This window comes from Lontra canadensis, unplaced genomic scaffold (assembly GCF_010015895.1).
Source record: "Lontra canadensis isolate GAN:19392208 unplaced genomic scaffold, GSC_riverotter_1.0 scaffold12, whole genome shotgun sequence".
Taxonomy (NCBI): Eukaryota; Metazoa; Chordata; class Mammalia; order Carnivora; family Mustelidae; genus Lontra; species Lontra canadensis.
This window is the reverse complement of record NW_022631006.1, coordinates 16,357,731-16,377,461: the sequence shown is the minus strand read 5'-3', so window position 1 is coordinate 16,377,461 and position 19,731 is coordinate 16,357,731. Positions and strand designations below refer to the sequence as shown.

The 19,731-nt window shown below is 39.2% G+C and overlaps 1 protein-coding gene across 1 annotated transcript in view; it reads right to left on the bottom strand.

Moving 5' to 3' along the window:
• SPG11 (SPG11 vesicle trafficking associated, spatacsin) overlaps nt 1-19,731 on the bottom strand; it is an 85,926-nt gene that overhangs the window by 32,523 nt on the left and 33,672 nt on the right. The window contains exons 16-26 of the mRNA XM_032856617.1: nt 16,715-16,918; nt 15,054-15,160; nt 12,459-12,604; nt 11,291-11,452; nt 8,166-8,232; nt 4,857-5,022; nt 3,424-3,629; nt 3,057-3,165; nt 1,731-1,890; nt 1,083-1,355; nt 263-463 (exon numbers count right to left, since the gene is read on the bottom strand). Coding sequence (XP_032712508.1) covers nt 263-463; nt 1,083-1,355; nt 1,731-1,890; nt 3,057-3,165; nt 3,424-3,629; nt 4,857-5,022; nt 8,166-8,232; nt 11,291-11,452; nt 12,459-12,604; nt 15,054-15,160; nt 16,715-16,918 — 1,801 coding nt within the window. The remainder of the gene's footprint in view (nt 1-262; nt 464-1,082; nt 1,356-1,730; nt 1,891-3,056; nt 3,166-3,423; nt 3,630-4,856; nt 5,023-8,165; nt 8,233-11,290; nt 11,453-12,458; nt 12,605-15,053; nt 15,161-16,714; nt 16,919-19,731) is intronic.

Below are 19,731 nucleotides of genomic sequence, written 5' to 3'. Positions count from 1 at the left end.
CATGATCCCAGGGTCCTGGGATCAAGTCCAACATCGGGCTCCTTGTTCGGCAGGGAACCTGCTTCTCTCTTTGCCTCTGCCTGCCATTCTGCCTGCTGTGTGCTCGCTCCCTCGCTCTCTCTAACAAATAAATAAATAAATAAAATCTATAAATAAAATCTAAAAAAAAAATCAACAGATTAAAGACAATTGAAAAAGCCAATGGGGATATTCTGAAGCAACCCTTTTAAACACAGGAACAAAATGAAGTGACTCTCACTACCTTAAAGAAAAGTTGGAAACCTCTGATGAGAGTTTTGCTCTTCTGCCTTGTTAGTAATGTTCTCCAGATGACTGAGAGGTCTTGAAGGTCCCATATGTGCTCTTCCATTGAGCCCTGAATGTGTTCTGTTGCTTCAGCAGCAACAGTGTCCTCCACAGATGTGACGATCCAAACACAGAGACAAGGAATAGTACTGGCATCCTGCCGCAGGATAAAAACTTTTCAAAAAAAAAAAAAACCCAATTGCATCTGGATCACCTGACAGAGGGAGCTGGGGGCTCCCAGCAATGCTACAGTCATGGATGGATGTTTCCTGTTCTGAACAAGTCACCTCAATACATTGGTTAACCTAGCTTGAAAAGCTTCCAAACATGGAATAAACTCTAATGAACAACCAAGGCACTACTATAAACTGTTCTGCAGAGTGTAATCTATCCAAAGATCAAGAGAACAAATGGGTATATCCAGAAGTTGTGGAAGTACTAAGTATAAGAAAACAAGACTGCCTTCCACAGCAATGGTCAAGGGACTGTCTAGAATATCCCACTTCTTTGCTCAGGAGGCAGGGTCCTTTCTCTAGGACTTCCAGCCAGGAACCAAGGCTCGAACCACTTCGGTTACTGAATATTAAGGTAGAAGTGTAATGGATGGCCTGGAGCCTAAGCTGGAAAAGCACAAAAGTGACAGTGACCTTGAAAACACACACTGGAGCCTCCCTATCATCATCACCCCACTTCCTCTCTGATGATCCGTCTTCCCTGTCCCTTTCCACTTTTTCTATTGCTCTCTGGGTTCTTAATTTCAGCTTCTCATACCCTACCTGGAGACAGGAGGCCAGGACACTAAGGATAGGGGCCCGTTGTTTCACTGCTTCAGCGAGGAGCCAGCACCAGGAGTCTGGTTCCTCTGAGCACTGGAGCAGAACTTCAAATAAATCAGTAATCTCTTCTTTGTTTCTCTGGAGTTCCTGGGGGACCCTGTTGCAGACTGGATCACTGTCCATTTTGGAGTTAGACACTGAGGTCAAGTTCTCAAAAGCCAGTCTTAAATGGTCTTGAAGGACAGGACTAAAATACTGAAGGAGAGATTTCACCTAGAAAACATATTAGATATTTAAAAAGACCAATTTCATCTGGAGCCGAAAAATGTTAAAGAAAAGCAGAGGCAAAATTGTCCTTTCTCACTCTGAACCATGTGCGTGGGAAGTGACCGTATCATTTTACAAAGTTATTTGCTGCTTTGGGGAGAATTTCCATATTTAATCTGGAGTTGCAAAAACTCTTCCCTCAGCTCTTTAGTATGAATGACTAATCCTCTGTCTGATGCCAACGCACTGAACTCTTAGTAAAAACAGTAATATCACATAAAACAAAAGCCTAGATATACACAATGGAAAAAATACTTTGTGTCCTCTGAGAAGCCTTCCAATTTTCTCTTCTTGAATAGTTGGCAACACACGGTGGCTTACCTCCTCTGGGTGATAGTTATGGAGCTGGCTATGAATAATGAACTGTAACCAGTCGTCTGCTTCGGCACATTCTCTGAGGTAAGATGTGCTCAGTTTCACATCGTGAAGCCTGCAGAACTGTACTGCTAATGCCCACTGGCTGCTAGATTCACTAGATAACCTGTAATTGGAAGTTGGGGCAGTAGAAGGAAAAAAAGATTGTTAAAATACAGCTTTCATTTAAATGGAAAATAAGCAAAAATTAAACAAATTTAACCGCAGTATATTCTCTAGAAAGCCTTTCAACAATACCATGTGTTTGTTAGGCTGCTCTGGAAAATAAAGAAAAAAAGAGGGCTCTTGCATCCATAATGCATAAAACCTTTCTTAGCATACTGGCAGAATGCATTCCTTTAAGTATCTGTCCACGGAGAGGTTATATTAGCTATATACCATCTTTAGGAGAATTGAGTAAATAGTCACTCAAGAAATTCCAAGTGTTTAATTGTTTTGCATGATTCACTTTAGAGTATCAGAGCCCTGACAGGTGTTTGGGCTTCCTCAGGAAGTGGGGAGTACTTGTTTCTGTTCATAGCCAGAGACTGTTGAGAACAGAGTCACCAAGAGCCAGTACAAGAAAATGGTGCATTCCCAGGGTCTGGGGTGACTAGGTCACCGTGGGTGGCATAGCACAGATGAAAGATGTCATCAATGTGTAAGTAGAGGGGTTTTTCTGGACAGATGGGCACCTCAACTTTCATTATCAACTAACATATGTAAGTAAGAGAAAATTAAAGACCTCACTTAGAATCAAATTTGTGAGATCCATCCCCCATCTTCTCTCTCTCTTTTTTCTTTTTTATAGAGAGAGCAAGGGAGGGGTAGAGAGAGAGAATCTTAAGCAGGCTCCATTCCCAGCACAGAGCCCAATTCAGGGTTCAATCTCACGACCCTGAGATCATGATCCAGGCCAAAAGCAAGAGTTGGAGGCTTAACCGACAGAGCCGCACAGGTGCCCCCATCCCACGTCTTCTAAATGATTTCAACATGTAACACTTAAAAGACTTCTCTGACCAGCTGGGCAGTGAAGGAGACAGAGATCTTCTCCATCTCTTGGAAACTCTCTTTCTAAAAAGTGAATAATTATCTGCACCCTCCTTTTACTGATGGCAAGAAGCATTTAAAACTCAACTGTCTGTTTATCAAGTGTCTGCTATATGCTGGCTGAGTAAGAAGCCCTGAAGGGATTGGTGAAAACACCGGAGTTGCTGGAAGAAAGACTACGCAAATACAGTTTGGAAGAACAAAGCTTGTTGGAAAAGAGAATGAGGCTGCAATTCAACAAACCTCTTTATTTCCTGCTGCTGGATGCTGTTCCATATACCTTCTTCTAAGAGAATAAGCAATTCCTCTATGATGGCCTTTTCACCCACAGCCAGTTTAGATAGTTTTTCAGCTGTAAGAAATACGAACAATAAAAAATAGTCAAGAGAAAGGATCAGGAACTCTTCTGTTTCAAAAGTGTGGCCCAGGGCCATTTTAGAACCTCATTAAAGGGTCTAAGAAAGTGAGATAAAGATGCAAACATTCTGCAGAGAAAGGAGGAAACAGGAAGATATTACTTCCTCCCCAACCACTCACAATCTGATGCTTTAGACCTATTCATCCCTTGTCCTCTAAACGAAACAAACCCCAGATGGAAAAGGCACTGTACCTAGAGACTCTCTGATATAGCTGGACCGAGCATCTTCGTTTCTACACTTGCAGCTCAGAATTATATTGGCCACTTTCATATCAACTCTGAGCTTGAGACTGTCGAGGCCAAGCAGTTCTAAGAAACAAACACAGGCAGCTCCTACTGAAGGTATGTAGAAGGAGGAGAGCCCTAAAACATAGGCTTCATTACCTACTTGCTGAATCCTGAAAAAGACAGGAATTAAAATAACATCAGAGAACTGTTTCTCATCAGGAAAAGCAGATGGAATTACACAGTGATACATGGAGTGTCAGACACCCATGTTTTTAGTTTCCTCCCCGCTCCCGTTTTGGGCCCCTGCACATATCCATTTAGGTTCCTGGTAGTTTTTTGTTTGTTTGTTTTTTAAGATTTTATTCATTTATTTGACTGAGAGAGAGATCACAAGTAGGGAGAAAGGCAGGGAGAGAGAGAGGGGGAAGCAGGCTCCCTGCTGCGCAGAGAGTGTGATGTGGGGCTCGATCCCAGGACCCTGAGATCATGACCTGAACTGAAGGCAGAGGCTTAACCTACTGAGCCACCCAGGTGCCCCGGTTCCTGGTAGTTTTTAGTTGTCTCCATAGCCCCCACCATTGTCTTATATTTAACCTCATAAAACACCCACTCATAAGCCAAATTATTCTTGCTTCCCACTTCATCCAGGGAACACGGAACAGAATTACAGAAAGACTGCCAACTTGTGATCCTATCAATTATGAGTATATATGCAAACCACCAAGCAAATTAAAGTTTGACAGCACATATGTAATTTAATATGCATAGACATATTTCAAGGAAAGATGCCTAAGAAATTAACCATGATTATTTACTACGCAGAATGAAGATAGGAGACTCAGGGACTTTTTATCTTTCATTTTTTTCACCCTTCTGAATTACTTGAATATTTTATCACTAACGTGCATGACTTTGTTAACTATGAAACAAGCCAGTAAATAAAGTAAATCTATATTTAGCTGACTATATCTAATACTCCTCCCAATTCTGTGCTTTATAAAAGTGAATTATAAAAAATAAAGATCTTAAATACAGAATTCACATCTTGTTATATAATTCCCTCTTAAGAGTAATTGCTAATATTTGGCAAGTTCCTGGGTCTATTTTTTTTTAACAGAATTATAAAAGATACAAATAGTATCTTTAAATATTACCTTTTTAAAAAATTTTATTTATTATTTATATAAGAGCGACAGACAGAGATAGTGAGAGAAAGGACGAGCAGGGAGGAGAGGGAGAAGCAGGCTCCCTGACCAGCAAGGAACCTGACATGGGGCTTGATTCCAGGACCCTGGGATCATGACCTGAGCTGAAGGCAGACACTTAACTGACTGAGCCACTCAGGCGCCCCAGATATGTCTTTTATTTAGAGTACAAATTAGGTTTTAAATACTCACAGCTGCTTGGGAGTCTTGCTCTTGGTTAATTCCTGGACCAGAAAAGTACCAAATGCAAATGATGGTCGTCCGTGTTGTAAATAATATGCAAAATTCAGACGTTCCACTATAGCATATTTATTAACCAGGTCAGGGCTAGAAAAATGTGGGAGATGACTCACTGCATCTAGGGGAAAAGTGAAGCAATATTAGTACTCTGCACCTCACCATGATTAATTTCAAATCTGCACATGGAAAATTTAACTCTGCAATGGTGAAGGAAAACCAGTTTCAGGACACCTGAGCAGCTCAGCTAGTTAAGTGTCTGACTCTTGATTTTGGCTCAGGTCATGATCTCCAGTCATGAGATCAAGCCCCGTGTTGGACTCCATGCTCAGCAGGGAGTCTGGCTGAGATTCATTCTCTTCCTCGCCCTCTGCTCCTCCCCCGGCTTGCACATGCATTCTCTAATAAATAAACAAATCTAAAGGAAAAAAAAAAATGGTTGCTATAGTCATTTTGTACCACTGTGCATTACTCTGAACCACCAAAATATAATAGTTCACTTTAATATGTAGAAGTAGCCCATCTGATTTTAAAAATTTATTTCAGAGAGAGAGAGAGCATAATGTGTGGAGGGAAGGGCAGAGGGAGAGGGAGAGAGAATCTCAAGCAGAATCCTCACTGAGAGGGGTCGCCTGGGTGGCTCAGTGGGTTGGGCCGCTGCCTTCGGCTCGGGTCATGATCTCAGGTTCCTGGGATCGAGTCCCGCGTTGGGCTCTCTGCTCAGCGGGGAGCCTGCTTCCCTCTCTCTCTCTGCCTGCCTCTCTGTCTAGTTGTGATCTCTCTCTCTGTCAAATAAATAAATAAATCTTTTAAAAAAAAAAAAAAAAAAAAAAAGAATCCTCACTGAGTGGGGAGCCCAACACAGGGCTCAAGCCCACAACCCTGAGATCACGACCTGAGCTGAAATCAAGAGTCAGATGCTTAACTGACTGAGCCAAGAAGCTGCATAAAAACTTATAAATTATGCTTTTTCCTCATTCAACTTGTTATTTTATATGTCTTAATTCTGTATTTGATGATCCTTTAAGTCACAATGGCAATCATCCTTTAGCTATAACATCTCTGCTAAGGATCTGCAAAAGGAGCTTTTTAATTTATTCATGGAGCTCATTACACAATGAAATCCCTTCTCCATATTTTTATGAGTCCTCTATACACCAAGGCCAACTCCCTCTACCTTTCTCTGATACACAGTATAAGAACATCCTTTTCTCCCTATTAATGTCCTCCTCAATTTCCTTTTGTTATCATTAGCTATACTTTCTGATGTTGTATTCAGAGCACCTTATTACCTACATAATACCACCTTTCTCAAGCCAGCAGAGTAGCTCAGTTTAAAGTTCCTCTGTGCCCTTGAAAATGGCAGAGAAAACATTTTTTCCTCTCTTTAGAGAAATCTGACGTTAGAAGATATTCTGGATGTGATCAGTTAGTATGAAAGAACTCCTCCTGCCAACCCCTAATCTTTAATTGCCTCTTAATCACTCACTACCTATAAAAAAAAGTGAAGTAACATTTTGAACTGTTAAGGAACAAGTTCTGGAAAATAGTGCATCTGCTTTTATTTTCAAAGTTCAAAGCTTATTTCTGAAAAAAGTTTTATCTTCCTGTGGCACTCCAAGGACTTTTTACATTGTGACTTGGCTCTTAAAAAAAACAAAACAAAACAAAACAAAAAAAACTTGAAGAGTTGAGGTGTCTGTCAACTTAAAACTTCCTGCTATTACTTAAAAGTACACCCCCTTTGAGATTAAAAAATTGTCACATGACTATATTCTTTGTAAGATCACAGTGACTCTGGTAACTTGTTATTACATATAAAACTGTTAGTTCATTCATTAAATATTTGCTGAGTACATGAAAAGTATATAGGATTGCCTGGCTCCAAATGAGCTAATGTGAGTTTTTAACTCAAATAAGACTCCGATTTTTAAGCAGTTGGAGGCTAGTATGGAAAGCATATATAAGAGAAAATTCTACCCAAAAGGAAATTTTTCTCCAGCCTGTCAGAGAAGCCAAGTCACTTTGCAGTCACCCTACATCTCTTTTCAATGGTAAGACCATATGAAAAAATAACTACATATTCTAATTAAAGACAATTCTCCAATTTTATAAATGCACATTATGTTTTCATAATTGTTTCATTTACTTTGTTCCTTATTTCCTCAAATATGTTTTAAACTTCTAAATACCAGGCAGGGAATACATCTTCAACTTCCTCTCTGTTCCCCAACTGTACCTGGTACAGTGCTCATTTCCCAGAAAGGGGTCAGGACTCTGGCTAAGTGTTAGAGCTGGAAAAGTGTTAAAACAGGCCAGGGGATTCAGTCTACACTCCAGTAGTAACTTCACAGAGATTCATTATAAAGAGTATTATCACTTGAAAATGCAATACATGGTACTACTTTATCCAGCCCTCAACAAATATTTATTGAACATCCACTATAGGCTGGCACTGCACTGGGCCCTGGGAACTGGGTAAATTAAATCTATTGAGATTTGAACTTACAAAACTCACAAATTAGAAAATCCATTTTTATGCATGCCAGTAAATATTTACAGGGTATCCATGACATGTGAAGTGCTCATCTGAAGCCTACTTCTGAATAATTTCAGCAGAGGCACCACAGGCACCATGATATTAAAGGCTAACTCCAAATTTAAAAGTAAAAAGATTTAGAAAAAGTTGAGCTTAAGACTGGCATAAAAAAAAAAAATCAGAGAAATGCTTATGGCCTAAAGAGAACAGCAGTGTGTACGCATCTGGGGCTCACCGTGCACCAGGAACTCGAGAGCTTTTTAAATGCCTTGTCTCCTTTCATTCTCAGGTAACATGTGAGGTGGGCACTATTCTTAACCTCATTTTACAGGAAATTGAAGACAGGTTAAACCACTTACCCAACGTCATACAGCTATTAGATGGTCGAGCCAGGATTTGTCTAATGCCTACACCTCTGCTCTTAACCTTTATTTATACTGCAAACCAACAGGGATTTGGGAAAAGCGAGAAATTTAAGCAGACAGGTACATCTTACGTTTCCCAGCAAGAACAGTGTTAGTGACACACTACTTTTAACTCACGTTTTCAATTCAGTCTCCTAGAAAATGTTTTTCATTGGAATGCACCTTCATTTTTGAAATGGAAAGCAGTAAAAAAAAAAAAAAAAACAAACAAACCTGGATTGGTTTTACAAAAATTAACTTCTATGGTCAACACTGCTGAAATATTTACTTCTAAAGCCCTAGGTACCTAGAATGACTTACCTCCTATAGCCAGCGTGTTGGCACACTGCCAGCCAAACAATCTGCTAGGGTCAAAGGGCAACAGTGACTGAAAAAGCAGAAAAGTCAGAGTTAAAAGTTAATTGACTCTAAAGTAAGTAAATAAAATTATAAGAAAAGACTTCACAAGTAATCTGCTTCCCTTCTCCAACTTCATCTTTCTGGACATAAATTCTTTGAATGCAGCTTAAAACAAAACAAAACAAACAAAAAAAAACCCTGAGTGCATAAGACACTTTCCTATTTTTAATAAAAACAGAACCAGCTATGTTCCTTTTAAAGACTTCTCATTTCAAACTATGTCTGGAAAGTGTACTCTCTTGGTTGAAGCAGCGTCGATGATAATGTAAAATGGAATTCTGAAATGCTTTTGGAATCCAAACCCAAGAGAAATAAGAGGCTAGATAATGTTACCATGTAAACAGGACAAGGTGAGCTAAGGGTGGTCTGGAAAGGAAACAGGGAGACAAGCAGATCAAAGATTAGAGGAATGTGATGAACAAATCACCACCAACAACTAAGAAAAAGAGTGGGCTAAGGTTAAGCAAGCCAGAAAAGGTTTGGGAGCAGGGAGCCGTGGCTGTTTGAAATTTGTCTAGGCCAAAGATGTAGCAGAGACGATAAGCAGATAGTAGGAAAGATAAAGGAGAAAATAAAAACCTTTAAGTCATGATTTGGGCGGCTAACGAAAGGAGCAGCTTTGATGTAAAATTATGGGAGAATTTATGATCTAGGAAGGATGACTTTTCGTAATGTAACAGAACTAAAACTGCATTGGTCAACTTGAAAACAGAACAAAGAACCTAAAACCACTTATGTTTTAGGCTGATTGAATCCACTTTAGGTAGTGGAACTGTTTTATATGTTTTTATATAATCCAGTCATATCTAGTTTATAGTGGTGCTACTGGTCTGCAATGAGATAAGAAGCTTGCAATAAATTTTTTTTTTATAAACATATATTTTTATCCCCAGGGGTACAGGTCTGTGAATCTCCAGGTTTACACACTTCACAGCACTCACCATAGCACATACCATCCCCAATGTCCATAACCCCACCCCCTTCTCCCAAGCCCCCTCCCCCCAGCAACTCTCAGTTTGTTTTGTGAGATTAAGAGTCACTTATGGTTTGTCTCCCTCCCAATCCCATCTTGTTTCATTTATTCTTCTCCTACCACCTTAACCCCCCATGTTGCATCTCCACTTCCTCATATCAGGGAGATCATATGATAGTTGTCTTTCTCCGATTGACTTATTTCGCTAAGCATGATACCCTCTAGTTCCATCCACATCGTCGCAAATGGCAAGATTTCATTTCTTTTGATGGCTGCATAGTATTCTATTGTGTATATATACCACATCTTCTTTATCCATTCATCTGTTGATGGACATCTAGGTTCTTTCCATAGTTTGGCTATTGTAGACATTGCTGCTATAAACATTTGGGTGCACGTGCCCCTTCGGATCACTACGTTTGTATCTTTAGGGTAGATACCCAGTAGTGCAATTGCTGGGTCATAGGGTAGTTCTATTTTCAACATTTTGAGGAACCTCCATGCTGTTTTCCAGAGTGGTTGCACCAGCTTGCATTCCCACCAACATCCTCGCCAGCATCTGTCATTTCCTGACTTGTTAATTTTAGCCATTCTGACTGGTGTGAGGTTATGATATCTCATTGTGATTTTGATTTGTATTTCCCTGATGCCGAGTGATGTGGAGCATTTTTTCACGTGTCTGTTGGCCATCTGGATGTTCTCTGCAGAAATGTCTGTTCATGTCTTCTGCCCATTTCTTGATTGGATTATTTGTTCTTTGGGTGTTGAGTTTGCTAATTTCTTTATAGATTTTGGGCACTAGCCCTTTATCTGATATGTTGTTTGCAAATATCTTCTCCCATTCTGTCAGTTGTCTTTTGGTTTTGTTAACCGTTTCCTTTGCTGTGTAAAAGCTTTTGATCTTGATAAAATCCCAATAGTTCATTTTTGCCCTTGAGAAGCTTGCAATAAATTTAAATGCTTCCTGCCTCCAGAGTGTCTTGCTACATCTCACACACACACACACACACACACACACAAAGTCTGCTTAACTGAAAAGTGTACTTAATGACACAGATTTATAGAATAGCACAAGATCCTAATGTCCTCACATACCAGCAACAAGCAGTTCATGGACTGGCAGCCAACCAGGGACATTTTTGAGTAGGACTACTCTATAAATTAAGGACTGCTCACATTACAGAGATTTTGTACCTTTATAGATTATAGAACTTATGTTGAATTAAGGATACTGTGGGAATATGTGCACCCAGAGGAAAGAAGCAAAAGCCCTCTGAAGTAAGAAATGAACACAAGAATGTGTTCATCATGGAGGATCTGAATAAGTTTCAGGGAATCTGAACTCCTCTGAAGTAGAAGCAAAATTATACACATATGTGCTATTTTTCTGGGAAGAAACTCCTAACTCGCTTACATTCTTAAAGAGATCTCTGTCCTAAAGGAGGCTAAGAAGTACTGATTTAAATAAACAAATAGCCCTATTCACTGAGAAGAGAGAGAGAATTTATCAGTAGTAGAAGGAAGTGGCAGACAGGCATGCTGGCCAACTGTCCGTCTGCTCTCAGATCCATTCCCGCCTTTCTCTCCTTCTGCAGAGAACTGCGTTTCCCAAGCTCATCTGCCCTTTGGCTACCAGACAGGTTCAGCCAAGAGAGACAACCTGGGAGATTAAAGGTGGGAAGAGGGGAGAAACCAGAGTATTTTCCTCCTCCTTTGTTTTCGGGGCTATCTTCTCCAGGTTCCAGGCCCACCCTGTATGTTTGTTTCCAGCTCCCATTAGGCAGCCTGACTGTGAGTTTAGTTCTCAGAGAGAGCCAGGTCCAGCTTCTGGGTTCTGATGATACTATTTTCTTGCACCGTTCTTGCAGCTTTAGGGGTGTTGGCGGCCTCCCTGTCAGTTTTTGACTTGTCTCACCATCGCATATGCTTGGATTCCCCATCCTGCTATGACTGTGTAAGTAACTATCTATGTTCAATGTCCTCCACGTGAGAGACCCAGAGTGGGTTTCGGTTTTCCTAGCTGAATCCTGACTGATATTCCTAAATACTGTACCTGAATAAGGTGGTAAAGTGTAATATCAGGTGGCAGAACATTAGAGGCGGTATACTGTGGGAAGAGAGCAGTTTTTAGCTTGGGGTAAGGAGTTAATGCCATCTTCAGTAACTGGGGATCTACTTTCTTCAAACAGGTCTCATTTTCATCATTCTGAACAACCTAAATAGAAAGACAGATCACATGATACAGTGTAAAGTTCTTCTCTTCTCCAAATTTGTCTTTTCTTCACAAGAGTGAAACAAGATTAGCTTGAAAAACTACATGGTAGTGAAAAAGACATTGGTCAAGAAGTTAGAAGCCAATAGTTTTAGTTCAGTTTCTAAGAAAAACTAGCTGGTGACCTTGGGCCAGATATTTAACAGCAGGCCTCAGTTTCCTCATCTATAAAATTAGGAAGTTCAACTAGATAGTGGTTTTCAAACTATATGTGAAAATATTGTTTGAAAAAAGCCTCTGTTACTAAAATATTTAAATAGCAAGTAAATGTTCTTAAAGGAAAAAAACTACTAGACTAGATGACTCCTACCTAGGTCCTTCTCCGTCAGCTCTCAAGTTATTCTATGACTAATTTCTTCTAAGTGATTAAAAAGAGAGGTAGAGATAACCACATGAATTAAAATATACTGCAATAATCTGGAAGAGGTGGTATTATATTAAGCTATTATCAGTAAGAAGCTTTTAGAGATTAGATATTAAACTGCATTCTTCAGTTCCCTGTAATGAGGTGTTCTGTGTACTTTCAAAAAAGCAGAGATGGGCAAGTTTCCACTGGGTCCCTCAGAAGAATTCATATGGATAGCTAAAAAATGTGATTTCCTTTTTGTCTAAGAGTACAAATAGTACAGAATAATTCCCAAGCCCACACATCTAAAGTACAGTTACTCCCAGGAGCAATCAGATCCCGATTCTATCCTGAAAACAAACCTGAAGTTTATAAAACAAAGGAAAAAAAAATCTCTAGATAGCAGATTAGTTCCCTTCCAACTTAAGAGAATATAATGCAAAATTTTAAAACTCATTCTTGTTTTATGCTCTTTAATAAAATGAAATATTTATGTAAGTGGTTGTATTTGAATATCAAAGGAGTCTAAAAGAGCCATAGATATTTCCACTAAATTTAAAATCAGTCTTATTTTACCATAATTGGTAAAAGTGCTATCCATACCTGGCTGACACCCCCAGGGGCATACATTGTGGTAGCAAGGGCCAGGAGAGTATGTCCTTCCAATAGCATACTGCTTACACTGGCCTGGTTGCTGGGAATCAGTATCTGAGCATTTGCAAGGCTAGCATGGAAGATCAGTTTGGGATCTGAAAAACAAGAGAGTAGGTTTTTCTCCTTAAGAGAAAGAATTACAGAGTTCTGAGGAAAAAGATGTTTAACTCTATCTAAGAAGGACTTTCTAAAATGAAAAGCAACAGGAAAACATCACGGGGGTGGGGGGAGGCTTGTTGACATAAAAACTTCTATTCAGACAATTGAGACAAGTGTTGAAACAGACAGAAGAAAACTGACAGGTAGTAATGAACTAGGGGGTAAATTTTAACAACAAATTAACAGCAAATGAGAGCCTAAGGATTAACTTTTCAGCAAAGAGCTCATAAATATCAATGCCCCAAATCCTGACTCTAACAGAAAAGTAGACAAATAACCATTTACAAAGGAGGAAATATAAATGTATGACACATAAAAATATGTAGTTCATCAGCAACAGAGAAATGCAAAATAAAATAATATTTAGATGCTGTATATTCCTTATTGCAATGATTTTTTAAAAATTAACATCCTCGAGGACACAGCTGGTCAGGGCACATAGAAGCTGGGACTTAGGGGTGCCTGCGTGGCTCAGTGGGTTAAAGCCTCTGCCTTCAGCTCGGGTCATGATCTCAGGGTCCTGGGATCGAGCCCCATGTCGGGCTCTCTGCTCAGCGGGGAGCCTGCTTCCCTTCCCCTCTCTCTACCTGCCTCTCTGCCTACTTGTGATCTCTGTCAAATAAATACATAAACTCTTAAAAAAAAAAAAAAAAAAAAAAAAGAAGAAGAAGAAGCTGGGACTTAAAATGCTCTAATTCTCCTGGAAAGCAATCTGGCCTTATAGCAAGAACCTTCAAAATGTGTATAACCTTTGATCCAGTAATTTTGTACCCAGGAATCTCTCCGTACTAAGGAAATAATCTGAAACAAAGACAAAAGTTCTTTGTTTAAATATATATAAGACTATTTTTCATGTTAGAAAAAAACAGAATAGCCTCAGTGTCAAATGAGAGAACATTAGTTAACAGTACATCCATATGATGAAATATTATGCAGACATAAAATAGTCTCTAAGAACACAGGAAAATTCTTGTAATTACTATATGAAAAAAGCAATATATAAATACATAGAGTATCCCCAGTACTTAGAGACTGTCACAATGTGGGAGCTTAACAAATACTTGTTGAATGAATGAAATATAATGTAGACCAGGCTAAAAAAAAGTATAGAGAAAAATACCCAGAACAAAATACATTAAAATATATCAGGAGTTGCCTGTGGATGATTAATCTACCTTGGCTAGCTGCCTGTGGAGTTTTATCTTCTAGATAGTTGTTCATGGCTTCCAACTTTTCTTTACAATGAACATGTGTTATTTTATAATCAGCATTAAAAAAAAAAACACCAAAATAACCCAATCCACATTATGAAAAAATTCTTTTCCTGGGGAAAAAACCAGGAATTCTGTAGAAAGATTGGCAGATATTTCTTGTGGGTGTAGTGGCTCTGCCCACCCCTTTTCTGGAGAGAATCTCTGGAATAATACCAGCTAATCCCTCAAGCGGGCGTGTCACAGTGTTTTTCTGATTCTAACTGGAGCAAAACTCTCCTTCAGGAGCTCTACTACGGAAGACACAACAATCCCACATACACCATGGATTTTTTTTTTCTTCCATATGGAGTTACTTACTAAAGGATTCAGGGCACCTGGCAGATTGACCACTTTTTCACAAAAAACGGGTGTCTGTCTACCAGCAAGCAGGAATTCAGCCTGTGATAAACTGTTAAAATGAGAGATGTCCAAAGACAAAAGAGCATGAGGCTGAGGGGGAGGGGAATACACACACACACACACACACACACACACACACACACACACACGCCTTCTGGGCTTTTCTTGGCTGCTGAGAAGGGAACATTCTTGGTCTTCTGCTTCTTTTTTTTTTTTTTTTAAGATTTTATTTATTTATTTGACAGACAGAGATCACAAGTAGGCAGAGAGGCAGGCAGAGAGAGAGGGGGAAGCAGGCTCCCCGCCGAGCAGAGAGCCTGATGCAGAACTCGATCCCAGGACTCTGAGATCGTGACCCAAGCAGAAGGCAGAGCCTTTAACCCACTGAGCCAACCAGGTGCCCCAGTCTTCTGCTTCTTAAATAAAACTTGAGCCTAGGTTATACGGTCAGATATTTGTCTACAGCCAAGTGATTTATTTAGACCTCACAAATTAAATGCCATTCAAAAGACCTGTTATTTAGAAAAAAAAAATTAAAAATAAAAAAAAGATTTATTGATTTATTTTAAAAGAGAGAAAGAGAGCATGAGTGAGAGGGGCAGAGGAAGAGGAAGTGAGAATCTCAAGCAGGCTCAGTGCTGAGCGCAGAGCCTAATGGGGGGCTTAACCTCTAGTCCCTGAGCCAAAACAAGAGTCCGACGCCTAACTGACTGGTGCCACCCAGGTGCCCCTAGCCAAAGAAATTTTTGTATTATAATACAGTACACCATACCTGTTAAATTACTGGAGACTTGTCGACACTGAACTAAAAATTCAAACCAAGGGTAAGCTTCATGTAATTCTTTTTTTTCCAAAAAGGGACAATTTGAAGGACTAAGTCTGCATATAAAACAAAAAAACAAATTCTGGTTAACATACAGGTTAAGGCAATTATAACCATGTTTGCTCAGACGATAATGAGCATTAAAAAAGGAACTTTGGAATTAAAAGTAAATACAACATTATATACTCCTTGTGTTGTATGGAAATACGTATGATCTGGAAATATGTATGTGTTGTATGGAAATATGTATGATCTGGAAATAGAGAAAAATTTAGAGGCAGATAATTTTATTTATAATGTGTTTACTTGCATGATGAAATTTTACCAACCTTGTAAGATTAACAGATACCTTGTCCTTTCAGATACTTTATATTTTATCGTATTTTCTAAAATTTATTTGAGAGAGAGAGAGAGAGAGAGAGAGAGAGGGCATGAGTGAAGGGAGCAGCAGAGTGAGAAGCGGACTCCTCACTGAGCAGAGAGCCTGATTTGGGGCTGGATGCCAGGACCCTGAGATCATGACCTGAGGCAAAAGCAGACGCTTAACTGACTGAGCCACCCAGGCGCCCCCCCCCCCATTGTATTTTGTTTATAAACATCAAAAACTCTTTAGCATTTTCAAACTTCAGAGGTTCTTGAGAAGTTTAACACACTTCAGAGAAGCTAGGACTGGGGAATTCAGTCTCAAAATACATCCTCTGAATATATGACTTTTACATCTTCTCTTGCCAGTAGCTTTGGAGAAAAAAATTTCTGTGTCTAAGTAAGCCTCAATGGTATGAACCAGAAAAACATCGTTTGTTGGAATTCCTAGTCTTTAATACACAAAATAAAAATAAAAATGTTCTCATTAGCACATTAAGTGTGGGCTCTGGAATGAAACCTAAGTAGAATTAAATCTGGCTGTGCTATTTCTAGAACTGTGCACCTCAAGGAAGGCACATAGTCTCTCTCAACACTAGTTCCCTCACCTGTGGAATGGGGATGGGAGTAACCACCTCATAGGACTTTTGTGAATATTAGAGGAATTAATGCACATAAAGCACTTAGCCTAGTGCCAAGATCACCGTATACTCATATATTAGAGACTACAATTTGTACTACTAGCCCAACAGTAATTCACAGGGGCCACAGATGACTTCTGCAGGTTGATCTTGGCAGGTATGTACTGATGTATATTCATCTATCTAAATATAAACTGTAGAGCATATCTAACACATCTTGTAGTGGTTATGTACTCAAAGTTGTTTAATATTCATTTGTCTGAGAATGAAGGTATCAAAGAACTCCAAGTTAACGTTCAGAATTTTCCTCTCTTAAACTTCTATAGCATTTCTTTCCATTTATTCTCTCTAGTTATTTAAAAGGTTAACAGAGATGATAGAGGATTAACATCACCAAAAACCACATGATAAGCATTTAACTGAACACAGCATTGAACTAAGGTACCAAGAGCTGCAGCTGGCCAGGGCAAGGGGGGGGATCTACAGCAAAACACCAGCATTCTTCAAGTGAATGTATAGTCTTTTCCTAAAAGGCACATTCAGAAGTAGTACGGAAAGAGGAAACGTGAAGACCTGCTCAAAGACGAGTCAGTTCTCAGTACTCACTTGTAACAGTCCAGATACACATAGAGAAGATACTGCAGACCGTGTTCCAAACAATAGAGAATGAAGTGAGAATGGAAATCCCAGCCTTCTTGGGCTCTGTAGTTCGGAACGGGGACAGCGTCTTGCATCACACCCCCAATGCGGGTCAGTCTTAGCAGCAAGAGTTCAAAGTCTTCTAGTTCAGATTCAAGAAAAATCCCATTCCTGCTGGGATTCAGAGATGGCAGGTTACGAAGCTGCCAGACGCAGAGCCCGCCGAACCACTCCTGCGGCTGGAGTCTCAACCACTCACAGATCAGGGTAGACAAACTAAGACTGCTGAGCCTCACTCTGTAATGATGCTCTGACTATATTTTGCTAGTTTCTGATGAACGTTTGTGCACCATTTTCACATTTAAAGGCAGTACTAACAATCTTAGGGTTATCTTAAATATTTCAAAAACCTGATTTCTTTTTTTTTAATTTATTTTTTCAGCATAACAGTATTCATTATTTTTGCACCACACCCAGCGCTCCATGCAATCCGTGCCCTCTCCAATACCCACCACCTGGATCCCCCAACCTCCCACCCCCCGCCCCTTCAAAACCCTCAGTTGTTTTTCAGAGTCCATAGTCTCTCATGGTTCACCTCCCCTTCCAATTATTTCCATTTTTTTGTGGTTTTAACTGGAACTGTATGATCCACTGTGGCAATGGTGGTTAGCTCTTGAAGCTAGAGGCTTTAACCACTGAGAATTTCCAAAATACCTTAACAAAATCATTTAAAAAAACTAAAGCAGAATAATTTAACTGGACCAACTATTAAACAAGAATAGAAATTTGCATTTGAATATCACTTTTTACAAATTTACTGTTAGGTGTATACACCAGACAAAGGAGTACAGAACATACAGGATGTGGCATTTAAAGAAACACTATGTAACCATTACCTAGATAACAGAGTATTTACCTGGAAGCCCTTAGTGTATTCCTCCCCCACTACACATCCTTTGCTACCTCCCGAGGTAAACACTATCCTAACTTTGTAATAACCATTCCCTACTTTTATTCATAGTTTTACCACTCATATATGTAACCCCAAATAACATATGGTTGGGTTTTGCCTACTTTAAACTTTATATATAAATGGTATATTCTAGATATATTGTTCTCAGTTTTATTTCTTCTATTCAACATTGTGTGATTTATCCATGTTGATACCTCTGACTACAGTGTGTTCCCTTTTATTGTTTATAATATTCCACTGAATGATTATACTACAATTTGTCTACTATCTTTGATGGGCACTGCAGGAGCTCCTCAATTTTTGGTAAACTAAATTTACATTTTCACGACTACAGGTGAGGAAGAGCATCTTTTCATGTATTTATTGACCATCTGTGTTTCCTCTTTTGTGAAATGCGTATGTGCCCTGATATCTTTCCCCTCCAGATCCAAGCTCTACTCTTCTCCTATTCTATATCCCCAGAGGATCACCTGGACAGAAGACTCCAGTGTCCTCAGGCTTCCATTTTGGTTCACCCTATGGGAAACCACTGTCAGATGTTAAGATTCAGAAAAAAGAGAGAGGATGGGGATACCTTGGCTCCCTCCTTGCTGGCTGACTGCAGGTTAGCTGACACTCTCCTCTAGGGGACACAACTCCTGCCAGGCAACTCTCTAGGTCTCAGTAACTATTCTCTTTCTTTACCCCTCTAGGCATTTAGAAAGCATACCCTATTCCCAGAGCCAAGAAGATATTCTTCTACATCTTCTAAAAGATTTATAGTTTTACATTTGTCATTTAGGTTTTGAAATCTACTTGGAATTGATTGTATTCATGATAGATGCCAGAAAGTCCAATTTAATTCCCCCACCATAGCAATCTAGTTATCCCAGCCCCCTTTGTCGAAAAGACTGTTCTTTGCTCACTGTGCAGTGCCACCTTTGTCATATATAAAGTGAACAAACATACACCAAGTGAACATGGAGTGAACATACAAGTTTGTTTCTATGCTCACTATTCTGTTCTACGGTCTATGCCTGAACTAATACTTATTGCTATAGCTTTAGAATAAGCTTTTATAACTGGTAGGGCAAGTCCTTTTTCAGTACTATTCTTGACTCTGCATTTTCATATAAATACTTTCAATCAGCTTGTTAAAATCCACAAGAAAACCTGCTGGGAATTTTACTGAAATTGTATTATATCTAAAGATCAACTTGGGAAGAGTCAACGGTAGGCCTGTCTTGCTCCAAATCTAAAGAGAATGTTTGTGATGTTTCGCCATCAAGCATAATGTTAGCTAGGAGATTTTTTTAGATACCCCTTTCAAGTTAAGGAAATGTGTCTACTCTTAGTTTGCTAATATGTAGCTTTTATTATAAATTGATGCTGAGTTTTATCAAATGCTTTTCTGTACCTATCAGGGATTTTTTCCCTTTAATTTGTTACCGTAGATCTCAGTAATTCATTAATGTCATAACTCATGTTAAGTCATACATATACTAGCTTTTTTAAGCAATCAAATTCTAAGCTATATATTTGACAAGTATGCAATTTATACGCAATTTTACTTCTGGTAAACAAGAAGAGGACTAAGTGCAATGGACAGAACAGTGAATAGAAAGTCAGTGGTAAAGAACTTAAGTCTGTAAGTAACTGGCTTGGGCAAAGCTCCTCCCTACATCTCCCTCTCCCATCTTCAAGCTGGGTAGAACAATATAGCTATGCTTCCCCAGTAAGTATAAATATATAATAAAATAAATACATGAGGAATAACTTTATGAAACTTAAAAATTAACATATATGTTATTATCTCCTTGTATTATTTTTTTGCTTAGGAAGACAAATTAGGTTTAGCCATATGAGATTTGTTGATAAGCATTTTTGACCCACACAAATGGCAAGTTCACACGGTTCAATTTAGCAGAATTATTTTTAGCAATGAATTAAAATTGTAAAGTCTCCACTCATCCCTTCAAGAGCTACTTCCCCTCACCAATTCCTGAACTGAGCAGTTCTCTTTGGTTCAAAC